This window comes from Wyeomyia smithii, chromosome 1 (genome assembly GCF_029784165.1).
Source record: "Wyeomyia smithii strain HCP4-BCI-WySm-NY-G18 chromosome 1, ASM2978416v1, whole genome shotgun sequence".
Lineage (NCBI taxonomy): Eukaryota > Metazoa > Arthropoda > Insecta > Diptera > Culicidae > Wyeomyia > Wyeomyia smithii.
Genome location: NC_073694.1, coordinates 83,224,793 through 83,245,131, shown reverse-complemented (window position 1 = coordinate 83,245,131; position 20,339 = coordinate 83,224,793). Strand labels below are relative to the sequence as shown.

General features: G+C 41.4%; 1 protein-coding gene across 6 annotated transcripts in view; it reads left to right on the top strand.

Moving 5' to 3' along the window:
• LOC129717837 (uncharacterized) overlaps window positions 1–20,339 on the top strand; it is a 159,017-nt gene that overhangs the window by 61,035 nt on the left and 77,643 nt on the right. For all 6 annotated transcript variants that reach the window (XM_055668043.1, XM_055668041.1, XM_055668045.1 and 3 more), the window contains one exon: window positions 8,034–8,080. In XM_055668043.1, coding sequence (XP_055524018.1) covers window positions 8,034–8,080 — 47 coding nt within the window. The remainder of the gene's footprint in view (window positions 1–8,033; window positions 8,081–20,339) is intronic.

Here is a 20,339-nt window from a genome sequence, read left to right as displayed (position 1 = left end):
GGTTAAATTTCGACTCATCCGACAAAAACACGATGTGCCATTTAGTTGCACCCTAGTCTAAAAACTTTTTAGAAAATTCAGTTAATGCCAAAATTTGTCGCTTTTGAAGTAGAATAAAGTTTCCTGTGTACCTAGGTGGTCGATGTTGCTTCTATATGCCGAAGAAAACATGCCACTTTGCTGAATCTCTATGCAGTATAACGATCCTAAACATACAGTATTGAAAACACGAAGATGATTTTCAAACGAAAATATAAAATTATGAGTTTGACCAGCGCAGACTCCTAATTAAAATCCTTTAGAAATTCTATGGAAGATTGGGAAAGTCTAGGTTGCAAAGCATCATCCAAAGAATAAAACAGACTTATGGAACGTCGGACAGGCACCGTGAAATGCTAGTTCAGCTTCTACTCGTGAAAACCTGGGGGTAAACATTCCACGAAGATTGAATATGGCTTTACAAAACAAAAAACAGGCCACAAAATTTTGAAAGTGAGTTTTGTAACGTAAAAAATCACTTTGCTAATAATATGTAGGGAAATAAAGCTAATTTGGATTGTTTTGTATATATATTTCAATAGTGTATTTATTTTTTACGCCACTTTAAAAGCACTAACTCACGCAAAAAAAATCGGAATCGCCGACAAAGAAATTTCTCCAGTTATTTCTCCGTTCTTCTTTCAAAAAGAGTGTCTGCAGATCTTAATGGCGTAATATAACATCATACAACAATTAAAATTACTGTGCAAATACGGAAAATCGTCCAACACTGCAAGTGTAATTATTTTTTTCTCCATGACTGTATTTATTTTTGCGCCGAATGCCTAATAATGATAAGAAATTTTTCTAGCGTCTAAACGGTTTTTGAGTGTCTCTGGAAAAATTGTAGATAATAATTTCACCCTTAAAAAAAATACACTGTAAAAAATATTTCAAAAATTTTTTCTATCATAACTTTTTTAGTTTTTATTTTACCATGTTTGAACAAGCATTAAATTGTAGCTAATAATATGTAGTTTTTGTAAAAAATCTTCAAAAGGTGGGTGTTGAGATATTAAATTTATAATTATTATTTTATTTTTTCTGAAACGACAAAATTACTATCTACAACATTCCTGAAGCCATAACATAAATCTAACAAACCATTTTGGATCAGATAAAAAATATTTTGTTTAAAGATTTTAATTTTTTTATTTCTCTATCTACCCGCACCAAATTTTGGTAGATAGTATTGTTGTTTTCAAAATGTAAAGTAAATTGAATTTTTAACGATGGTTGGTTGTTATTTCGGCTGAGCAGTCTTGAATAAGTAGAACGATCTGTTTTTTTACTGTCCGACGTTTCGTCACTGATCAGTGACATCTGGGGAAACTGTGGGTATTTATTAGCGATTAGTGGCTGATTTGATTCTTAAACTTATTAACAATTGGTGAGAGTCCAGCTAGTTGTCTCTGGTTGATGTGTCTGTGACTTACATAATTCTTGTTCGTTCCTTGTCTGTATGCGTTTTAGAGCTTATCGTCAACATTAATTGGGGCGATTCGGGGTACATTCTACAATATTAGTGTCCATAAAAGTCTGGGGTACAATTTTTGATTTATAAATATTTTAAATAAACTAACAAACCTATTTGCTGTGGACCTATTGCGATGGCGGATGGTAACGTTATGAGGAATAGTTGGGATCCGGGAGGTAAGACATCTGTGTTACTCGTGGTGAGATTCAAAAGACAGAGAAGGAACTAATTGGCTAGAGCATTGGTATTAGGTATAGGACTAGACAGAACTGCTGCGTAAGCTGTGTTGAGTCCACCGAGATCAACTCGCTTGTTGACAGTATTAGGCGTGTTGTGTATATGACACATTTCTAAAAATGGTAGGATATGGGTGCGGGTGCTATGATCGATAATAGTGGTTCGACTAAAGTCAAAACTGTGTTTGTGTTGAATACAGGGGTTAATGAGTGCCGTTTTTTCTCCTAACTCGTCCAGCTCTCTTTTAGTGTTAGTGCTGGCACTGAGTATCTGCTGTAGCTTATTTTCGTTGGATTTGTGTCTTCTTCTTCTTTTATTTTCAGATCTTTGACTACCGTGTGGTCCGTGTGTAATTGGGAAACCGTGTTGTGCCGTATCTGCTGCTGATAGTGATGTGTGCATAGTCGGGAGTTGATATTTTCTTCAGTCTTTCAGTGAGTTTTTGGACATAAGTTACTGATCGATATGTTGGCTGCTGTGACTGTGATGTTGTTGCTTTTGTGCTTACTTGGTGCGGTGTCGGCTGGCTCGGTTTACCTTCGGTGCCTGATGCATCGTTGGATGATTGGCTCAGAGTGCTATGCTGTTGTATGGTGCTATGCTGTATGTTGAGTAGTAGAGATGGTTTGAAAATCCGAGACCCGAAACCCGAGCCCGACCCGTTCCCGACGGGTTCGGGTCGGGCTCGGGTTTGAAGATTTTCGAAAGTGTCGGGTTCGGGTCGGGTTCGAGTTTTGTGAAAAAAATATTTTCGGGTGGGTTTGAAAATGTTCAGGTCGGGTTTGGGTATGAAATCCCGAAACCCGACTATAAAATCTATGAAATCTAGGGTTCGGGTTTGAACGAAAAAAAAGTTTCAGGTTCGGGTCGGGCTCGGGTTTCGACCGAAAAAATGATCGGGTTCGGGTCGGGTAGGGGTTTGAAAAACATCAAACCCGACCATCTCTATTGAGTAGATAAGTTGGCTGGTTGGCTGTTTCTTCTGTGGTTTATGCTTCGTTGGATGGTTGATTTGTAGTGGTGTACTGAGGGCTGGTGCTATGTGGTGTATGCTGACTGGTTGCTGTTGTGTTATGTGGGCGAGTTGATTCGTTGGTGACTGGGTGACAGTTAGATCTTCACGTTTGGTGTTGTTTTTCTGTGCTCTATGTTGCAGTAGTCGACTGATTAAGGTTTTCGGGTAGCTGTTTTGTTAAAGTAGTTTATAGATGATTGTTTTTTGTTCTTTGTAGGTGCTTGTTGTGGAAAATGTTGTTACTCTGTTGATAAAGTTTCAGGCTGTATTAATTTTGCAATTCAGTTGGTGGAACGAATTGTAGTTCAACATCCTCCCAGATGCGATTGGCTTTGCGTACCAATCTGTTGACAGTGTTTGGTCGTCTTTTCTTATTATCATCAGGTCTAAAAATGTAGATGTTGGTTTCGCTCGGTCTCCAGGGTAAACTGTATTCTATTTACTTGGCTGTTGAACTCATTGAGCACGATTTGGCTAGAATTTTCCGGTATGGCTAAAATCAGATCGTCTACGTATTTTTTAATAAACGGAACACGGAAGGGGAGTGAGTTTATTGCGCTTTCTATCACGGAGTCCAATACTATGTCGGCGAGAATTGGTGATAACGGGCTGCCCATTGCGGTGCCATGTATTTGGGAATAAAATATGTTCTTATAGCCGAAGTAACTTGAATCCATACACAATTCTATTATCTCAAGAAACAAATCTAAATTTATGTAGGTTAAAATTTCCTTCCATCTGTAAAATATCGTTTTTGTTACCAGAGCTCTAGGGACGTTAGTAAAGAGTTATACTACGTCCAGAGAGATTATTATGTATTTCTCAGGTAGTGTTGTACGGTTAATTTTTTCGCAAATCTCGAACTAGCTTTTGGTGCTGTATTTACTGCTCAATGATATTAGGAGAATTTCTGCCATAAATTTGGATAGTTGGTATGTTGGTGACGTAATGTTGAGTATCACAGGGTGTATTGGAAAGTTTGCCTTATGAGCTTTCGGCTGGCCATATATCCTCTGACAACTGGCATTACATATGGTTAGCTGTCTCGAGGTTTTTTGTCAATTAAGTCTAGATTGAAAAGTCGTTTTGCTATATTTATGTTTTTGGTCTGAATACTGCTAGTCGGATCTCTCGGTAGTCTTTCGTAGGTTGCTTGGTCGAAGGCAAGTTCCGTCATTTTATCATGGTAGTCATTTGCATACATTATTACTGTCCTATTTCCTTTGTCAGATGATAGTACACTTATTTCTGGGTGGTTTGTAAAGAATGGTTAGGTTTTCATGTACGTCGTCGTGCAGAATTTGTTTAGCGGTTCGTTGGCATCAGACTGTGAGTTAAAGCCATTGATGTAGTTTTGAATTACAATGATAACTTTACAATGGTTTTCGTTTTGTGTTTTTTCATCTGAATGTGTAATGATGACTTCTTCCATGTCTGCTAATGGATGGTAAATAGTATTTGTTCAATATTGCTGGGTGAAAATTTTGGTCCCATACTCAGGAGTGTTATAGTCTCGTCTGGAATTTGGTTGTGTTAAGTAGGGCTCCGCTATTTTTTTAGTAAAGCAACTTCAGGCTGTATCTTAGAAAATGTTTTGTGTAGTTTTTTGTTGGTTGATTCCATTCGACTGTAGAGAATCTTGCGATACTCTGTTTCTTGAGTGTTGAAAAATTTCGTAACGGTTTTTGATCAACTGTATTATAGTTGAGTTTGGTTCTCGATTGGTTTATGTACTGCAAAAGCTTTTTATGTTGTGAAACGTTTGTTTTATTTCAATGTTAAGCAGAGCTTTTTGGAACTTTACTACGACACGATTCAGTTTAATTAAGTACGGACTATTTTGTGAGAGAATCTCGCGTGTACATCTCAAAGAACGAACAAGATGTTGTGGGGATATGCCTTTTTGTTTGCATCTCATGAGGTATTGTTTGCGTGTAATCATGTGAGGTAATTTTGCTTTGTTGCGTGCCTAAAATTTCATTGCATCTACCAGCTCTGGTCCATAGCATTTTTCTGTGTACCGATGGAAACCGCCTTCTTTTGAAGCCATGATTGTTTATGAAAGTTCGACTGTTGGTAATTTTACGATGGTTGGTTGTAATTTCGGCTGAGCAGTCTTGAACAAGTAGAACGATCTGGTTTTTTATTGTCCGACGTTTCGTCACTGATTAGTGACATCTTCAGGGGAAACTGCGTGTATTTATTAGCGATTAGTGGCTGTTTTGATTCTCAAACGTATTAACAATTAATAAAAGTCCAACTAGTTGTCTGTGGTTGACGTGTCTGTGACTTACATAAACAGTCATGGGTTAAATTTTTAAGAAATGTACTAAGGGACTATCCATATTCCACGTGGACAACTTGGGTGGGGGGTCTGTGTAATGCCCACGGTCTATATAAAACATTTGGAATTTATATGGGCAGTTGTCCACGGAGGAGGAAGAGGAAGGGGTGGGGGTTCTGAATCGTTAAGTCTGTCTGGTGAGCCTGAGAATGAACCCATACTTCAAGTCCAGTTTTGACCTCAAATGGCCTGATTCTACTAAGATTCGAACCCACGACTATTCGCTTGACAAAGCGGACTCTGTAACCTTGCGGCTACGCAGCTCCCCCAACATTTTGTGACAATTTGAAACATTTGGCACAGGAAAAAAATTTTTACAGTGTATATTTTTTCCTGGAACCTCAACTTTATTACCTACAACTTTGCTGAAGACACCGTTTTCCTGATATAGAATAATATACTCATCAGGTTCATTTTTGGATAGGCTCTTTTGAAACACCTGTCGTGAGTCAACATGAAGAACTGATATCAATCAATAACTTTTTTATTCAAAAGGAACAGCTGTTCAAAGTCTCAGCGAAATCTGAAATGATGAATCAGCATTGATTTGCTAAGTAGCGTGGCGCCAGATTAGCAGAGAAACCTGTCTCTGCCCTATCTCCCAGCTCCCGGTTCTCTAAATCTGGATTTACTTGATATAAATACATAAAAACAATATCGCACGCTTAGCCTTAGGGCTAATAGCGGTCTCGATCAACTAGATTAGTTGAGAGATTTCGTTATCGATATTGTTTTTTTGGCACATTTTGCATGTGTAGGATGAGTACAACGATACACCGTGCCCCAGTGCTGAGTCGAGAAAATTTCCAGCTCGAAAAGATCCTCGACTCGATAGGGAATCGAACCCGATATCACAACCGTGTGGGAGAGCTAGCCGACCGACATCGCTAACCACAGAGCCGCGGGGAACCACATACTATCTAAATTGATTACCTTGGGAGTTCATGCTATTTTTACAACCTTCTGATAACAGGGTTCGCCGTTGAATTACACATGTTCAACTCAACAGACTAAGGATAAAAATAATTGATTATGCTACATAAACAGCGCGTTGGATTGGTATCATGCTCTTAGCAATAATTTATAACATTGTAATGTGCAGCTAGAAAAAAAACATAAAAAAGGTCTAAGTAGAATGTCAAAATACACAAACGTTTATAATTTTTTTGTTTTCCATTTTACCATCACCAAAATTTGACAGGTGGTAGTTCATATTGCCATCTTCAATATGTTAAAAAAATTGATTTGAACTGATATCATAAAATGTCCTCTTTATCAAAAAGATAAGTTTCAGTAAAATTGGAAATGACATGCTTAAAAAATATTTTTTTATTCATTTTCTATTGAATGCCTCATATTTAAGTTATAAAATGTGAGATGTGACGTAGAATTTCAAAGGTGAACTTGAGCTAAATGAGTTATGAAGTAAATTTCAATTAAAAAGGGGAAGAGTTGTTATGATTCAGTGTATCAATTCACCCTGTCTTTATAAACCGTGACATCCGGGTTCACCCTGATATGTATACACCGAACAAGATCTCAGAAGTAAACGAAAGTTCCAAAAGTAAACACGTGTTTACTTTATGTATCACGCTGGATATAACACCTTGATTTGGAGCATGAGACAAATATGTGTAGAACGGCAGTAAACTAGTCATACAAGAAAATTTTTTCTGCGTGGTTGAAATAACTCTGAATGATTTCGTTACTGTTGATGCATTCTAGTGTATCTTGTTTTAAAAACATAAAACCCAGAGAAAATTGTTTGAAGAATTAACTATTCAAGTAATACTTAAAAAAACTATCAAAGTCAGCCGCTATTACGACACTACTGTAAATCAATCAAAAAAGGTTGTTTGCAGACTCTTACAGACAAAAGTGTATACTTTAAATTGACAGTTTAAAGATAGTCATTTCAGCGTATGTAACATGTGAAGAATTATAACAGTTGGATATGGTAAAGGTAAAACATGCATTTTGTAATGGTTGATGACTTTGTAGTAAAACTTTTACAAAAGTTGTAAAAATGTATAGAAAATTTAGATTTTTAGTGCCTTTTCATAGAAAACTTTATGTTGCTCGTGATGATGTTTTCGGAAAATTTTAGTGTTTTAATAGAATGTAAATTTTCCATCTAACTTTTAGGTGCCTTAATGGAATCTACCAATGTCGCCCAATCGAGAATTTGTTTGGGAAAACTGTAGTATTAAGGTAAAACTTAAAAAAAAATATCAGAAACTAGCAGCTGATCACAGAATATGGTTACAAAAGCATTGAAATACTAGAAGAAATCAGAAACACGAGGAAGGGAAAAGTAAAAATTAGTTCTAGAGATGACCGCCAAAAACTGAAATTGGAGAAAAACATCTTTTTTTTTCACATCTACAGCCATCACAATGAATGTTTAAATGGAAGTAAAGCATTGTGCACAAATTACGCAACACTAAAAATCTAGATTTCGGACCACTTCACCCCTCCTCCCTATGTAACGATAGGTAACGTTCGATATGACTCCCCCCCTAAAATTACGAAACGCTGAATAGCCTGACCCCGCTCCAAAATTTTCAATTTCAAGCAAACGATAAGCAACACAGACTCAACCCCCTCCCCCCTTCATGCGTTACGTAACTTGTGTACGACGCCTAACGACGAAAAATTTTGACGCTAAATCAGGGAGCCCAACGGATTATTTGGGTGCAGCTACATATATAACTCATTATTGGAGCCATGTTATAGTCTTTGCTCATTACAAACGATAAAAATTCTATGAATTAAGGTTATAATTGTAATTTAACTTAAATTAATGATTAGATTTTCCTGCTTAAATGTACGGTTCATACCTTTTTGAAGAATATTTTAAATAATGAACATATTTTGCAGGAATTTCATAATCTGAAGTGTGTCTTTTTTTCTGTTTTCAGAATCAGACGTAGACATGGATTCACATAAAGAGGATGTTGGAAACGAAGTAAGTTCATAGTTATGTGAAAAAAATAAAACTAAAGAGCTGGTCTCGAGGTACAATGCTAGCCTAACAAGCCACTCGCTGTATGTTTAAATCCCGGCTCGAAAGAGACTGTTAGTATCGGTTGGAACGTAGCGTTAATCACGAGATTGTCCTGTACATTAGAGATGGTCGGGTACGTGTATTTTTACCCGAAACCCGTACCCGACCCGTACCCGACCCGTACCCGACGGGTTTGGATCGGGTTTCGGGTAACGCCAACAGATACTTTACGGATTCGGGTCGGGTACGGGTAATTTAAAAACCAAGGATTCGGATTCGGGTCGGGTACGGGTTTGAAAAATTCTCAACTGGTCGGGTACGGGTAATTCGATTTTCGTGCATTATAAGAATTTTTTTTTACATTTCAAGCCCTGGGGTGTTTTCTCAGTGTCGATAATCGGAAAGGTCGGAGAAGAAATTACCCAGTCTCACTCAACGAGAGATCGCTCAATACCTAGTTTGACAGTTGTCGGCAGTGTTTGCACCAAGGGAATGACAGCATGCTTTCTCCTTCTAATGTGAGAGTGAACCAACCGTTTTGAGTTAAATGGAATTTTTACCGTTTTTTTTTTTCATATCTGTCAGGGAAACCTCCATGTTTGGTACGAAGCAAATATATAAGATTTGTCAGCGATAGCATAGTCTTGGTTTGCACTGTGACCAGGGATGCCGCATGCGTAGAAATATCTGTGTTATACCGATTTTTAGAATGAATCGATGACACTGAATCTGTACTCAAAAATTACAGGCAGTGAATAATCAAATTTTTCTCAAATTATTATTTATTTTATTTGTATATTTGGCATTCCGTCATGACATAGCCTGATAAACAAAGTTTCTCCAATTCACTCGGTTATTAGCTGCTGCTCACCAAACCCTGGGACACCGTGTACTCTCCGCCAGATCTCGCTCCACCTGGTCTACCCATCTTGCTCGCTGCGCCCCTGGTCGTCTTCTTCCTGCCGGGCTCAAGGCAAACAGGGTAGTTATCCGGCATGCTTGCAACGTGCCCTGCTCAGCGTATCCATCCAGCTTTGGCCACCTTTTGAATACTGGGTTCGCTGTAGAGTTGCGCGAGTTCATGGTTCATCCTTCGCCTCCATGTTCCATTCTCCAGCACGCCGCCAAAGATCGTCCTTAGTACCCGTCGTTCGAAAACTCCGAGCACTCGCAGGTCCTCCTCGAGCATTGTCCACGTTTCATGCCCGTAGAGAACAACCGGTCTTATAATCGTTTTGTACAGGTTACACTTCGTACACGCAAAAGTTGAAGTCTTGTACAATCATTGTGTCTTCCCGATTCGCACAAATGTTGCACAGAAATCGCACAATAAAAGTGTGAAACGCATAACGCAACAGTTGTACTGCGAATACATTGACATAGAATGAAATCAAAATATGTATCATACACCGACACTTTATTTCTCACGTCGAGTGTATTAGTGACTGCACGCGCTTTTTTCTCAAGTGACGAGAGAAATTTCTCTCTCGCTCGTAGAATTTTAGACACGTGACATACAATTTGCAGGTTTGCTCTTTCGCTTCTCTTTCGGTTCGGATTGCGACGCGCAAGGCGATATCTCGTTGCTTCACGAAATGAGCGAGACACCCGTGCTGCACATACTTGATACCAGTGTTGTTAGTCTCTCACTCATACTGTCGGTGCGTGCTTGCTGCTATTCAGAGGAATGCATGAAGAAGAAAAAGTATCTCGAAAGCGTGTATGCAAAAGACTTGAAAAGCGTAGCATATGTCTTGTCCTCAAGCAGAAACGAGGAGAATGGTTTTGCTTCTCGCTCGCTTTGCAATGCTGCTTGATACCAGCTGAAACTGTTTAGGTGTAGTAGTTTGGAGCTGCCAAATACATTTAAGAAACCATAGAGCATTAATTGCGTTATGCCCAACACGCAATGATTGTACTGGTTCCGAATTACATCAACAATTGCGCTAAAAACGCACAATTTTGTACTGGTTTCGCACCATCCAACTTTTGCGTGTACGAGGGCTTAGTCTGTTCGACCGCAATTCCTTGTGGAGCCCATAGTTGGCACGGCTTCCGCTGGTAATACGCCTCCGGATCTCACGGCTGGTATCATTGTCCTCGGTTACCAGTGAGCCAAGATAGACAAGCTCGTCGACTACGTCGAACTCATCGCCGTCGATCGTAATGCTACTGCCTAAACGATGTCGGTCGGCTTCGGTTCCGCCGGCTAGCATATACTTCGTTTAGACGTATTTATCTGCAACCCAATCCTCGCTGCTTCGCGTTTTAGTCTGGTGTACTGTTCTGCCACCGCCGCAGTTGTTCTTCCGACAATGTCCATGCCATTAGCAAAGCAAACGAATTGACTGGATTTGTTGAAAATCGTACCCCGCGTGTTGATGTCCGCTGGATTCATCATACCCTGTAGCGCAATATTGAATAGCAGGCAGGAAAGATCATCACCCTGTCGAAGCCCCCTGCGGGATTCAAATGGACCCGACAATCCACCCGAAATCCGCACACAGCACTGCGTCCCATCCACCGTAGCTTTTATCAGTATATTATTATACTTTCCCGGAAAGCCGTTTTCGTCCATGACCTTCCATAGCTCTTTTCGGTTGATAGTGTCATACGCGGCTTTAAAGTCGATGAATAGGTGGTGTGTGGGGGTTCTGTATTCACGACATTTCGAGAGGATCTGCCGTATGAAAAAAATTTGGTCCGTCGTAGACCGTCCTTCCACGAAGCCGGCCTGATAACTTCCCACAAATCTGTTGGCTAGGGGTGAGAGGCGACGGAAAATGATTTGGGGCAGCACTTTTCAGGCGGCATTCAAGACGGTGATCGCACGATAGTTCCCACAGTCCAATTTGTCGCCTTTTTTATAGATAGGGCAGATAACCCCATCCTTCCACTCCTCCGGTAGCTGTTCTGTATCCCAAATTCTTGCAAGGTATATTTATTTATTTATTTATTTATTGATTTAAATTTCATCTGACATCGTGGTCTTAATGAATGGTTTTAAAACTAGTCTAAAGTTAAAAATACAGTTCGCAAGCGTTGTCTAAAACTGACACAAGAAACATTAAAGTCGAAAACGTGATAGCCTTCTTGAAAACGTCTCCGTATTGTGTTGACTGGATCGTTATCACCGTATACGGTGTTCCTCGGTTCTGGCAAAATAAGTTGCCGTGGACGCAGTACACGTGCGGGAGCATAAATTCTCATGCGCTCCAGCAAGCAGGCACTATCGATTTCTCCGCGCAGTATTTTAGCGCCAAACACAGCTTGGTTTATATTTCGACGGGACTCCAGTGGCTCTATACCCAATAGGGCACATCGATGTTCGTAAGGGGGCAGGTAGTTGGGATCGCGCCATGGAAGTCTTCTTAGCGCACGACGGACAAATTTATGCTGAACAGATTCGATTCTGGATTTCCACACAGCTTCATAAGGTGACCAGACGACCGATGCGAACTCGAGTATCGAACGAACTAGGGAACAATAGAGGGCACGTAAGCAGATGGGGTCAATAAAGTCGCTTGCCATTTTCAGAACAAAACCTAGTTGACGATTGGCTTTTTGGATTATCGCGGAATAATGCAGCTTGAATGTGAGTTGGTAGTCAAGCAATACTCCAAGATCCCTGACTTCGTCAACCCGTTCGAGTATCTGATCACCGATGACATAGTTGTATAGGATAGGTCCTTTAAGTCGTCGATATGAAATCACGTAACACTTTGCCACACTCACTACCAGGAAGTTTGACTTGCACCAATGAACGAATTTATCCAGTAGCTTCTGGAGTTCTCTGCAATCAGCTTCATTTCGTATGATCAGGTAGATTTTCAAATCGTCAGCGTAGATTAGTACTCCACCATTCGCAAGAAGTATCGTCACGTCGTTAAAAAATATCACAAACAGCAGTGGACCCAGATTGCTTCCTTGAGGCACGCCAGAGGAGGGGGTCAAGCTTTCAGATACTGTTGATCCAATTTTTACGAAGAGCTGTCTGTTGCTCAGGTATAAGCCCCACTCCGAGGCCATCCTTCCCAGCCGATTCATTGTTTTTCAGCTGCTTGATGGCATCCTTAACTTCGCCTATCGTTGGCGCTGGCACGTCTTCTTCATTTGTTGCACCGGCGGGACCGCTTTCTCCGCCGCCATGGTCTCCTGCCTAGGTGCCATTTAGGTGTTCGTCGAAGTGCTGCTTCCACCTTTCGGTCACCTCACAATCGTCCGTCAGAATACTACCATTTTTATCCCGGCACATTTCGGCTCGCGGCACAAAGCCTCTGCGGGATGCGTTGAGCTTCTGATAAAACTTTCGCGTTTCCTGAGAATGATACAGCTGTTCCAGCTCTGCAAACTTCTCCTCCTCCATGCAGCGCTTATTCTCCCGGAAGATTTAGGTTCACTTAGGTTCTTTTTGTTGGGGTCGTCCCACATGCCCGATGATGTTCTCCGCTACGCTGTTGATGGCTGTTCTGATGATGTTCCAACAGTCCTCGAGAGGAGCTTCCTCCAGCTGGTCCTCTTCCGGCAGCAATTTGCGGCGACGTTAGGCTGCTTCAGTCGCGCAAGATCTAACCGAGGCGGCCGTCGGTACCGCATGTTGTTAATGGAGAGTTTTGGGCGCATCTTAACCATCACCAGGTAGTGGTCCGAGTCGACGTTAGCGCTCCTATAGGATCTGACGTCGATGATGTCTGAGAAGTGCCGACAGGCAATCAGAACGTGATCGATCTGTGTTTCTGTCTGATTTGGTGACCTCCAGGTGTTTTTGTGTAGGAGGTTGTGCTGGAAGCAGGTACTTCGCACGGCCATGTTCTTGGAGGTAGCAAAGTCGATGAGTCTTAGGCCCATTTCGTTGGTCAGCTGGTGCGCGCTGAACCTTCCAATCACCGGTTTGTATTCCTCCTCCTGGCCGACCTGAGCGTTGGGACCCCCGATGACGATCTTGATATCATGTTTTGGGCAGCGGTCGTACTCACGCTGGTAAAATTGGATGTTTCTGCCTCAGAAGAGGGCGTCCTTACTTGTGAAAATTTGATTTTTGATTTGACAAAAAATGACGATATGTCTGAAGGTCGGCTACTTCAAAAGTTTCTTCATCTAACACCACCTCAGCACCAACATCTGTCGGACTACCACGTTTTCTACCAGCCACCATGTATTTCGTTTTGACAGAGTTAATGATGAGCACTTTTCTCGCAGCTTCCCTCCTGAGAGGTCCGAAGGCCTCTTCCACTGCTCTACGGTTTATACCAATGATGTCGATATCGTCCGCAAAACCTAGCATGTAAGATTTCGTAATGATGGTGCCGCTTCTTTGCACGCCGGCCCTCCGTATAGCACCCTCCATTGCGATGTTGAACAATAAATTTGACAGCCTGTCTCCCTGCTTCAAACCATCTAACGTCACGAAGGAGTCCGATATCTAACCGGCTATCCTCACGCATGATGTGAAGCCTTCAAGGGAGGCACGTATCAGCCTAATTAGTTTTGTTGGAAAACCATGTTCGAGCATAATTCACCAAAACTTGTTATAATTTGTAATAATCAGTATGTAATTTTGATAAGAATTTTGATATTTTACCTATTAACGAGACCAGGTTTAGAACACAAGTTGATACAAAAAGTTCGTAATAAAATATCAAGATTTGTTATAATCCTGATATTTTTGACTGATCGGAAAGCCTCGAATATTATATAAGTTTGTTGCTAATAGTATAATCTCAACCAATTTTTCAAGAATGAGTAGATTTAGTGCAGTTGAAAACGAACGTGCTAACCCTCTCAATTTTTGATAGCAAAATGATTTCACTGCAACCTGGTAGAGGTGACACCCTGGGGTCTGGTAGAGGGGTGACAACCAAATTTTCCGCCCCGGGTGTCATCCCGTCACGCTACGCTACTGGGTATTCGTCTAAAGAACACCTTTTTTGTATGAACGCCACTGCGACGGTTGATTAGCGTAGTTTTGATTTTTGTGGCATTGTCCGGACGTTTTTGCTGTTCGCACATTTTGTTTTTTACTCTTTTGCAGTGTTACTTATTTAGAAGTAACCTACTTCGTGTTATAGTGCTTTTTGTCTTCTCCTTCAAACTTAGTAACTTACTTCCTTCCTAATCGACCTTATCATATGCTTCTTCAAGCTATCACTCTAACAGCGTATAACGTGCTATAGTCTTTATTATCGAAGCTTTAGATCAGTGGTTATCAAGTCTGGAGGGAAATTGTATTGCTTTCTGCCTTCTTTTTCAGACGTAGTAACCCACTTCCTTCCTTATCGGCCTTATCATATCCTCGTGCAAGATATCACTCTAACAGCGTATAAGGTGCCATTTGATATTATCTATGATATTATCCAAATATTATCCAAATATATAGATATTATCCAAATTTTAGACCAGCGGTTATTAAGTCTGGAGAGAAGTTTTGTGTGAGAGAAACCCATAATTAAAGTTCTTTTGCCAACGAATGGCTTAATTCTATGAAGATTCGAACCTATCACCACACCTTGCGGCTACAAAGCTCTTTTGCAATTGCCACTCAGTGTTGGTATCAGACAGACGCACAGTGGGGCAAAATGGTTCGTTGGCGCGACAAAACCTCATAACTCCTTAACAGCTGTTTCCACAGTGTTCATGTCTTCGGCAATGTTGTTTACCATAAAAACATCTTTTAGAAAAATGTATTCAGGCAGCTTTGATTTTTTTCTACAGATGGCGCTGACATCTATCTTCTAAATAAATGGTGCTAGCCATTTTGTTTCTTCGGGAAAGTTGTTTATATCATCAATTGACATAAAGTTGTCGAACATATTACAACTGTAGGACGGACTGTTAACGAGATAAAATTATTTTCATTATTCTTAAACCTAAAATTTCAGTAATGTATCATAGCTGGGACTTAAGTACATATGTTCCAATTTCAGATATATTCGAATTTCCGAGTCATCATGAAACGAATTATTGAAAGTTTGTAGTTGCCTTTGCATAGTTTTTTGCCAACCTATGATGTATCATCATTTTTGAGAAAGAATATAAAACATAATTTTAATGTTATTGTTTGTGACAGAATATTTCAAATAGGAACATTGTTCTATTAAAGATTAGTTGGTCATGTTCCCTTTCTAAGAGCTCCTCTTGTTATATTTTATTCCATTTGGCATAGATACTAAACGCTTTCTTTTGTTTAAGACACTGTTCATCCAATAACAAACTGTTTCCTAGTACTAATAATTATGTCTGAGGGGTCTTCATACTACTGGACGTCAGTTTTGAAAGACCCCTAAACACAATTTAGCAATTTAGCAAAGTCTATTGTAGGAAAAACATCGATACGGACCCTGCTGATTAGCGATTTTTCACATGAATTGACATGAAACGATCGTTGCGAAAACTCGAATTACTCGGTAAGTCGCAACAAGTAGCAGCTGATTTTTGGTTTAGTACTAGTCAATACCTTGTATTTTAGTGCAATAATAGTGTCATAGCAGAACAACATAGAACTTTATGTTTATCATATTGCCGAAAATGAGGAAAAATTACAAAAAAAAACTTGTTTTACATACTATGCCTCCTTCGAACCTATTTTGAACAAAACTGTCTTAAAATCATTTTAGTTTATACTCTATTTTGTGAGGATCATATGAGTTAGCTAATTAATTTCTAAGTATTTGTATGCCCTACTGGAAAATATCTGTGAAATTTTTTTCTTCCATTTTACAAGCCTTGTAAATCCTCACTTTCACAATATTATAGCACATTTTCTAAATTATTTTAGAAAATGTGCTATAATAGTAAATTATCATGATTTCCAGTCGATAACATGTCTACTGCAAGTAGAAAATAAAATGAGGCATGAAAACTTAATTTGGTTTTTTTGAGTTTTGTCGCGACTTTCCTGGGTTCTGCCCCAAAGTGAGACGCCACGAAGGGCGAAACTTGATACACCGGAGCCAGTTTCAGTGTTGTATGATCGGCCCCGGTTTTTCAAGATTCGGCAAACATCGGAGACGAGGGCTTTAGTTTCGTGAAGGCACCGTAGCTAAATGTTTGAACTTCGTAGAAGCACCTCGGTCACTGCCATATGGTTATGCTAGGCCTAAAGCGAAGCGAAACGTTTTCAAATATACTCTTTACTTACTTTACTTTTTTGGCTAACGGACCGTTCACCGGTCTAGGGCCGAACGAATTAGAGATGTCCAGCTTCTTCCGTCTTGGGCAGCCGTTCTCCAGTCTCCCCGTACACCAGCAGATCGTGCATCTTCTTCCACCGCGCACCTCCACCACGTGCGAGGCCTACCACAAAGTCGACGGCCTCTTCCTGGTTCTCTACTGAAGATAGTTTTGGCGGCTCTCTCGTCAGGCATCCTGGCCACATGTCCAGCCCACTGAAGCCTGCCCCGCTGTATTACCTTCACTATATCAGCATGTTTGTATACCTGGAACAACTCAGGAACGCATGAATCACGCGTCTGCGCCACACTCCATCTTCCAGTTTACCGCCAAGTATCGATCGCAGAACTTTACGCTCAAAAACTCCGAGCACTCGTCGATCAGCTTCCTTCAGCGTCCATGCTTAATGTCCGTAAAGGGCCACCGGGAGTATCAGCGTCCTATACAGCGCTAGTTTTGTGCGAGTTTGCAAACTACGGGACCTTAGCTGGTTGCGCAGTCCGTAGAAAGCCCTGTTCACAGCTGCAACTCGTCGTTTCACTTCATGGCTCATATCGTTGTCACATGTCACAAGCGTACCAAGATAAACGAATTCGTCAACCACTTCAAATCGTTCCCCATCTACCTCCACCTCAGCACCAACACGACTGGGACTCCCACGCTCTCTGCCAGCTACCATGTACTTCGTTTTGGCAGAGTTAATGACAAGCCCCAATCTCGCTGCCTCCCTCTTAAAAGGTACGAAGGCCTCCTCCACGGCCTTACGGTTGATACCGATGATATCGATGTCGTCCGCAAAACCAAGAAGCATGTGAGATTTTGTGATGATCGTACCGTTTCTTTCGACGTTTGCACTTCGTACTGCTCCCTCAAGAGCGATGTTAAACAGTAGGTTGGAGAGCGCATCCCCCTGCTTCAGTCCATCCAACATTACGAACGCGGCTGATGTCTCGCCAGCTATCCGCACGCACGATTTTGATCCCTCCAGTGTCATACGACTCAGCTTTATTAGTTTCTCAGGGAAACCGTGTTCCAGCATGATCTGCCACAGCTCGTTTCTTTTCACTGAGTCGTATGCCGCCCTGAAGTCCACAAATAAATGGTGATTCGGTAAGTTGTACTCCCGGAACTTATCGAGGATCTGTCGCAGGGTAAAAATTTGATCAGTCGTAGAACGCCCCTGTCGAAAACCAGCCTGGTATTCGCCAACAAAGGATTCCGTTAACGGTCTCAATCTGAAGAACAGAATACGGGAGAGCACTTTATTTGCGGAGTTGAGCAACGTTATCCCTCGATAGTTGCCACAATCCAATCGATGGCCCTTCTTATAGATAGGGCATATGAGGCCTTCCAACCAGTCTTTCGGCATTTGTTCATCCACCCAGATCCTTAGTATTATCTGGTGGATCGCATAGTACAGTCGCTCGCTTCCCGCTTTTAGAAGTTCGGCCGGGATACCGTCCTTCCCAGCGGCCTTGCCGTTTTTCAGCTCACTAATCGCCTCTTTCACCTCTTCCTGTGTTGGTGACTCCACAGCTTGTTCGTCACTTATAATCGTCATCCTGTTCCTGCTCTGCTCATCCGGCTCCTCACCATTCAATAGCGCCTGAAAATGCTCCTTCCACCTGGCTGCAACCGTCGGTTTATCAGTAAGCAGGTTGCCGTCCTTGTCATTACACATGACCGGCACAGGGAAATTCCTGCTTCTGACTCTGTTGACAGTTCTATAGAATCTCCGCACGTCGTTTTGAGCCTAGCTGTCGTCTGCGCTGGCGAGCACCTGCTCCTCGTACTCGCGCTTCTTCCGACGGTGGGTTCTATTTTCGGCAGCTCTTGCCACCCTATACCTCTCTCTGTTCTGACGCGTAGCCGCAGTGAGCATGCGGCTCCTGGCACGGTTCTTCTCATCTGTCGCTCTCTGGCATTCGCCAACGAACCAACCGTTGGGCTGTCTTCCACGCGTCGTACCTACCACCTCTCTCGCAGTCGTTTCGATGGCGTCGTGAATACTGCTCCACAGCCCATTTATGTCTTACACTCCTTCCTCCTGCTGTTCTGCGATCCGTTGATCCAGCTCTCGGGCGTATTCAGCTGCCACGCCATCAGCTTTCAACCGCTGAATGTTGAAACGCGTCGTCCTCTCTGTGCGAGATTTCAGCACGTTCGACAACCGTGCGCGGATCTTACAAACGACGAGATAATGGTCAGAGTCAATGTTTGGTCCCCGAAAAGACCTAACATCAGTAACATCCGAAAAGTGCCGACCGTCAATCAGTACGTGATCGATCTGGGAGCAGGCTTCTCCATTTGGATGCCTCCAGGTGTGTTTCCGAATATTCAAACGTGGAAAATGGGAGCTACATATGGCCATTCCTCTGGCCGCGGCAAAGTTTATCAGCCTCAGGTCGTTTTCATTGGGTGACGAGTGGAGGCTATGCCTTCCAATGACCGGACGGAAGAATTCCTACCTCGCAACCTGTGCGTTTGCGTCTCCGATGACGACTTTTACGTCGTGTTTTGGGCACTCGTCATAGATTCGCTCAAGCTTGTCATAGAACTCATCTTTGACTTCATCGGATTTGTCGTTTGTCGGTGCGTAGGTGTTGATTAAACTGTAGTTGAAGAATTTGCCCTTAATCCTCAACACGTATATACGGTCATCCACGGGCCTCCACCGGATGACTCTTGTTTTCTGATTTCCCAGCACTACGAAACCGACGCCCCGTTCCGCTGCTTTGCCGCCACTGTAGTAGATGTGGTACGTGAAAGAAGTGCGTGCAATAGGGTCTACTGCACGGAATTCCCTTTCTCCGGAATTTGGCCACCGAACCTCCTGAATCGCTGCGATTTCGACTCCCTGCCGCTGTAGTTCTCGAGCAAGCAAGCCAGCCCGCGCCGGTTTATTGAGAGATCGGACGTTCCAAGTACCCAATTTCCAATCGTTTACTTTAATCTTTTTCCGTGTTCGTAGCCTAGGTCTTTGCCGATATACCTACATTGTTGATATTATTCTTTACATGATACCAATGTTTTCCGAAGCTCTCGTTTATACAGTGCAATTGCTCTCGTTGATGCAGTGTAACCAGCATTGGTTGCTGATAATTAAGGTACACTAAGGTCGCTTTTTACGCGGATTCTAGAATTTACGCGGTTTTTTACGCGGATTCCGGAATTTACGCGGTTTTTTCACGCGGTTTCTTTTCACGCGGCACGAATCCCCCGCGTAAAAAGCTACTTTAGTGTACTTTTAAGTTTATTGAAATATTACCTGATCATTCAAAAACAACATTGAATCAATAATAATAAGAGAAGACATTGGATATGCTCATAAAATTTTGCATTTAACTATGATGTTTTCATGTTGGTATCGATGCAGAGAAAGCGGAATGTTGTTTGGACTGACAAAAGACTTAACATGGTCTGAATTGTTGGATACCGCAAGGAGGGATGGTCAATTCATGTTTCCGTTAGAGATCATTTGTGAGAAATTTCCACATTTTTCGGCTTCTGTAGAACGCATATTTTCTATATATACAGTCGTCGTTCGATAACTGCAACATGTTTACATTGCAGTTATCTAATGCCGTTCGATAACTGCAACACTTGACACATGCCAAAATTCAGAGGGGGGTCCGTCACTACCATTTTTGTTTTTAATGATGTCAAAATGTATTTTTTCAATGGAATAGTGGCAAGAAATAACAGAAAACTAAAATATGCAAGCTTTTCGATTAATCAATTTGACATTCATATTTCCGCATCATAATTTATTGCGTTTTAGTAACTGCTTTAGATAACCAATATGTAGGCGAAGATAAAGTTCATCAGTACAATGGATTACTTCACGAGACGTTTCTGAACTCAATTCATGAATAAAGCCTGTAGTACACTTTTTATCTAATGGTCAAATATTTGACCTTCTGACATAATGGTCAAATTTATTTGACATCATGGTTGTTGTTTGCCCGTGTTTGCCCCATGTTAAATTTGGAGAGTGACAAACAATTGTCTTTGACCAAATTTTTATCTGTCAAAAAGTGACAAATATTTG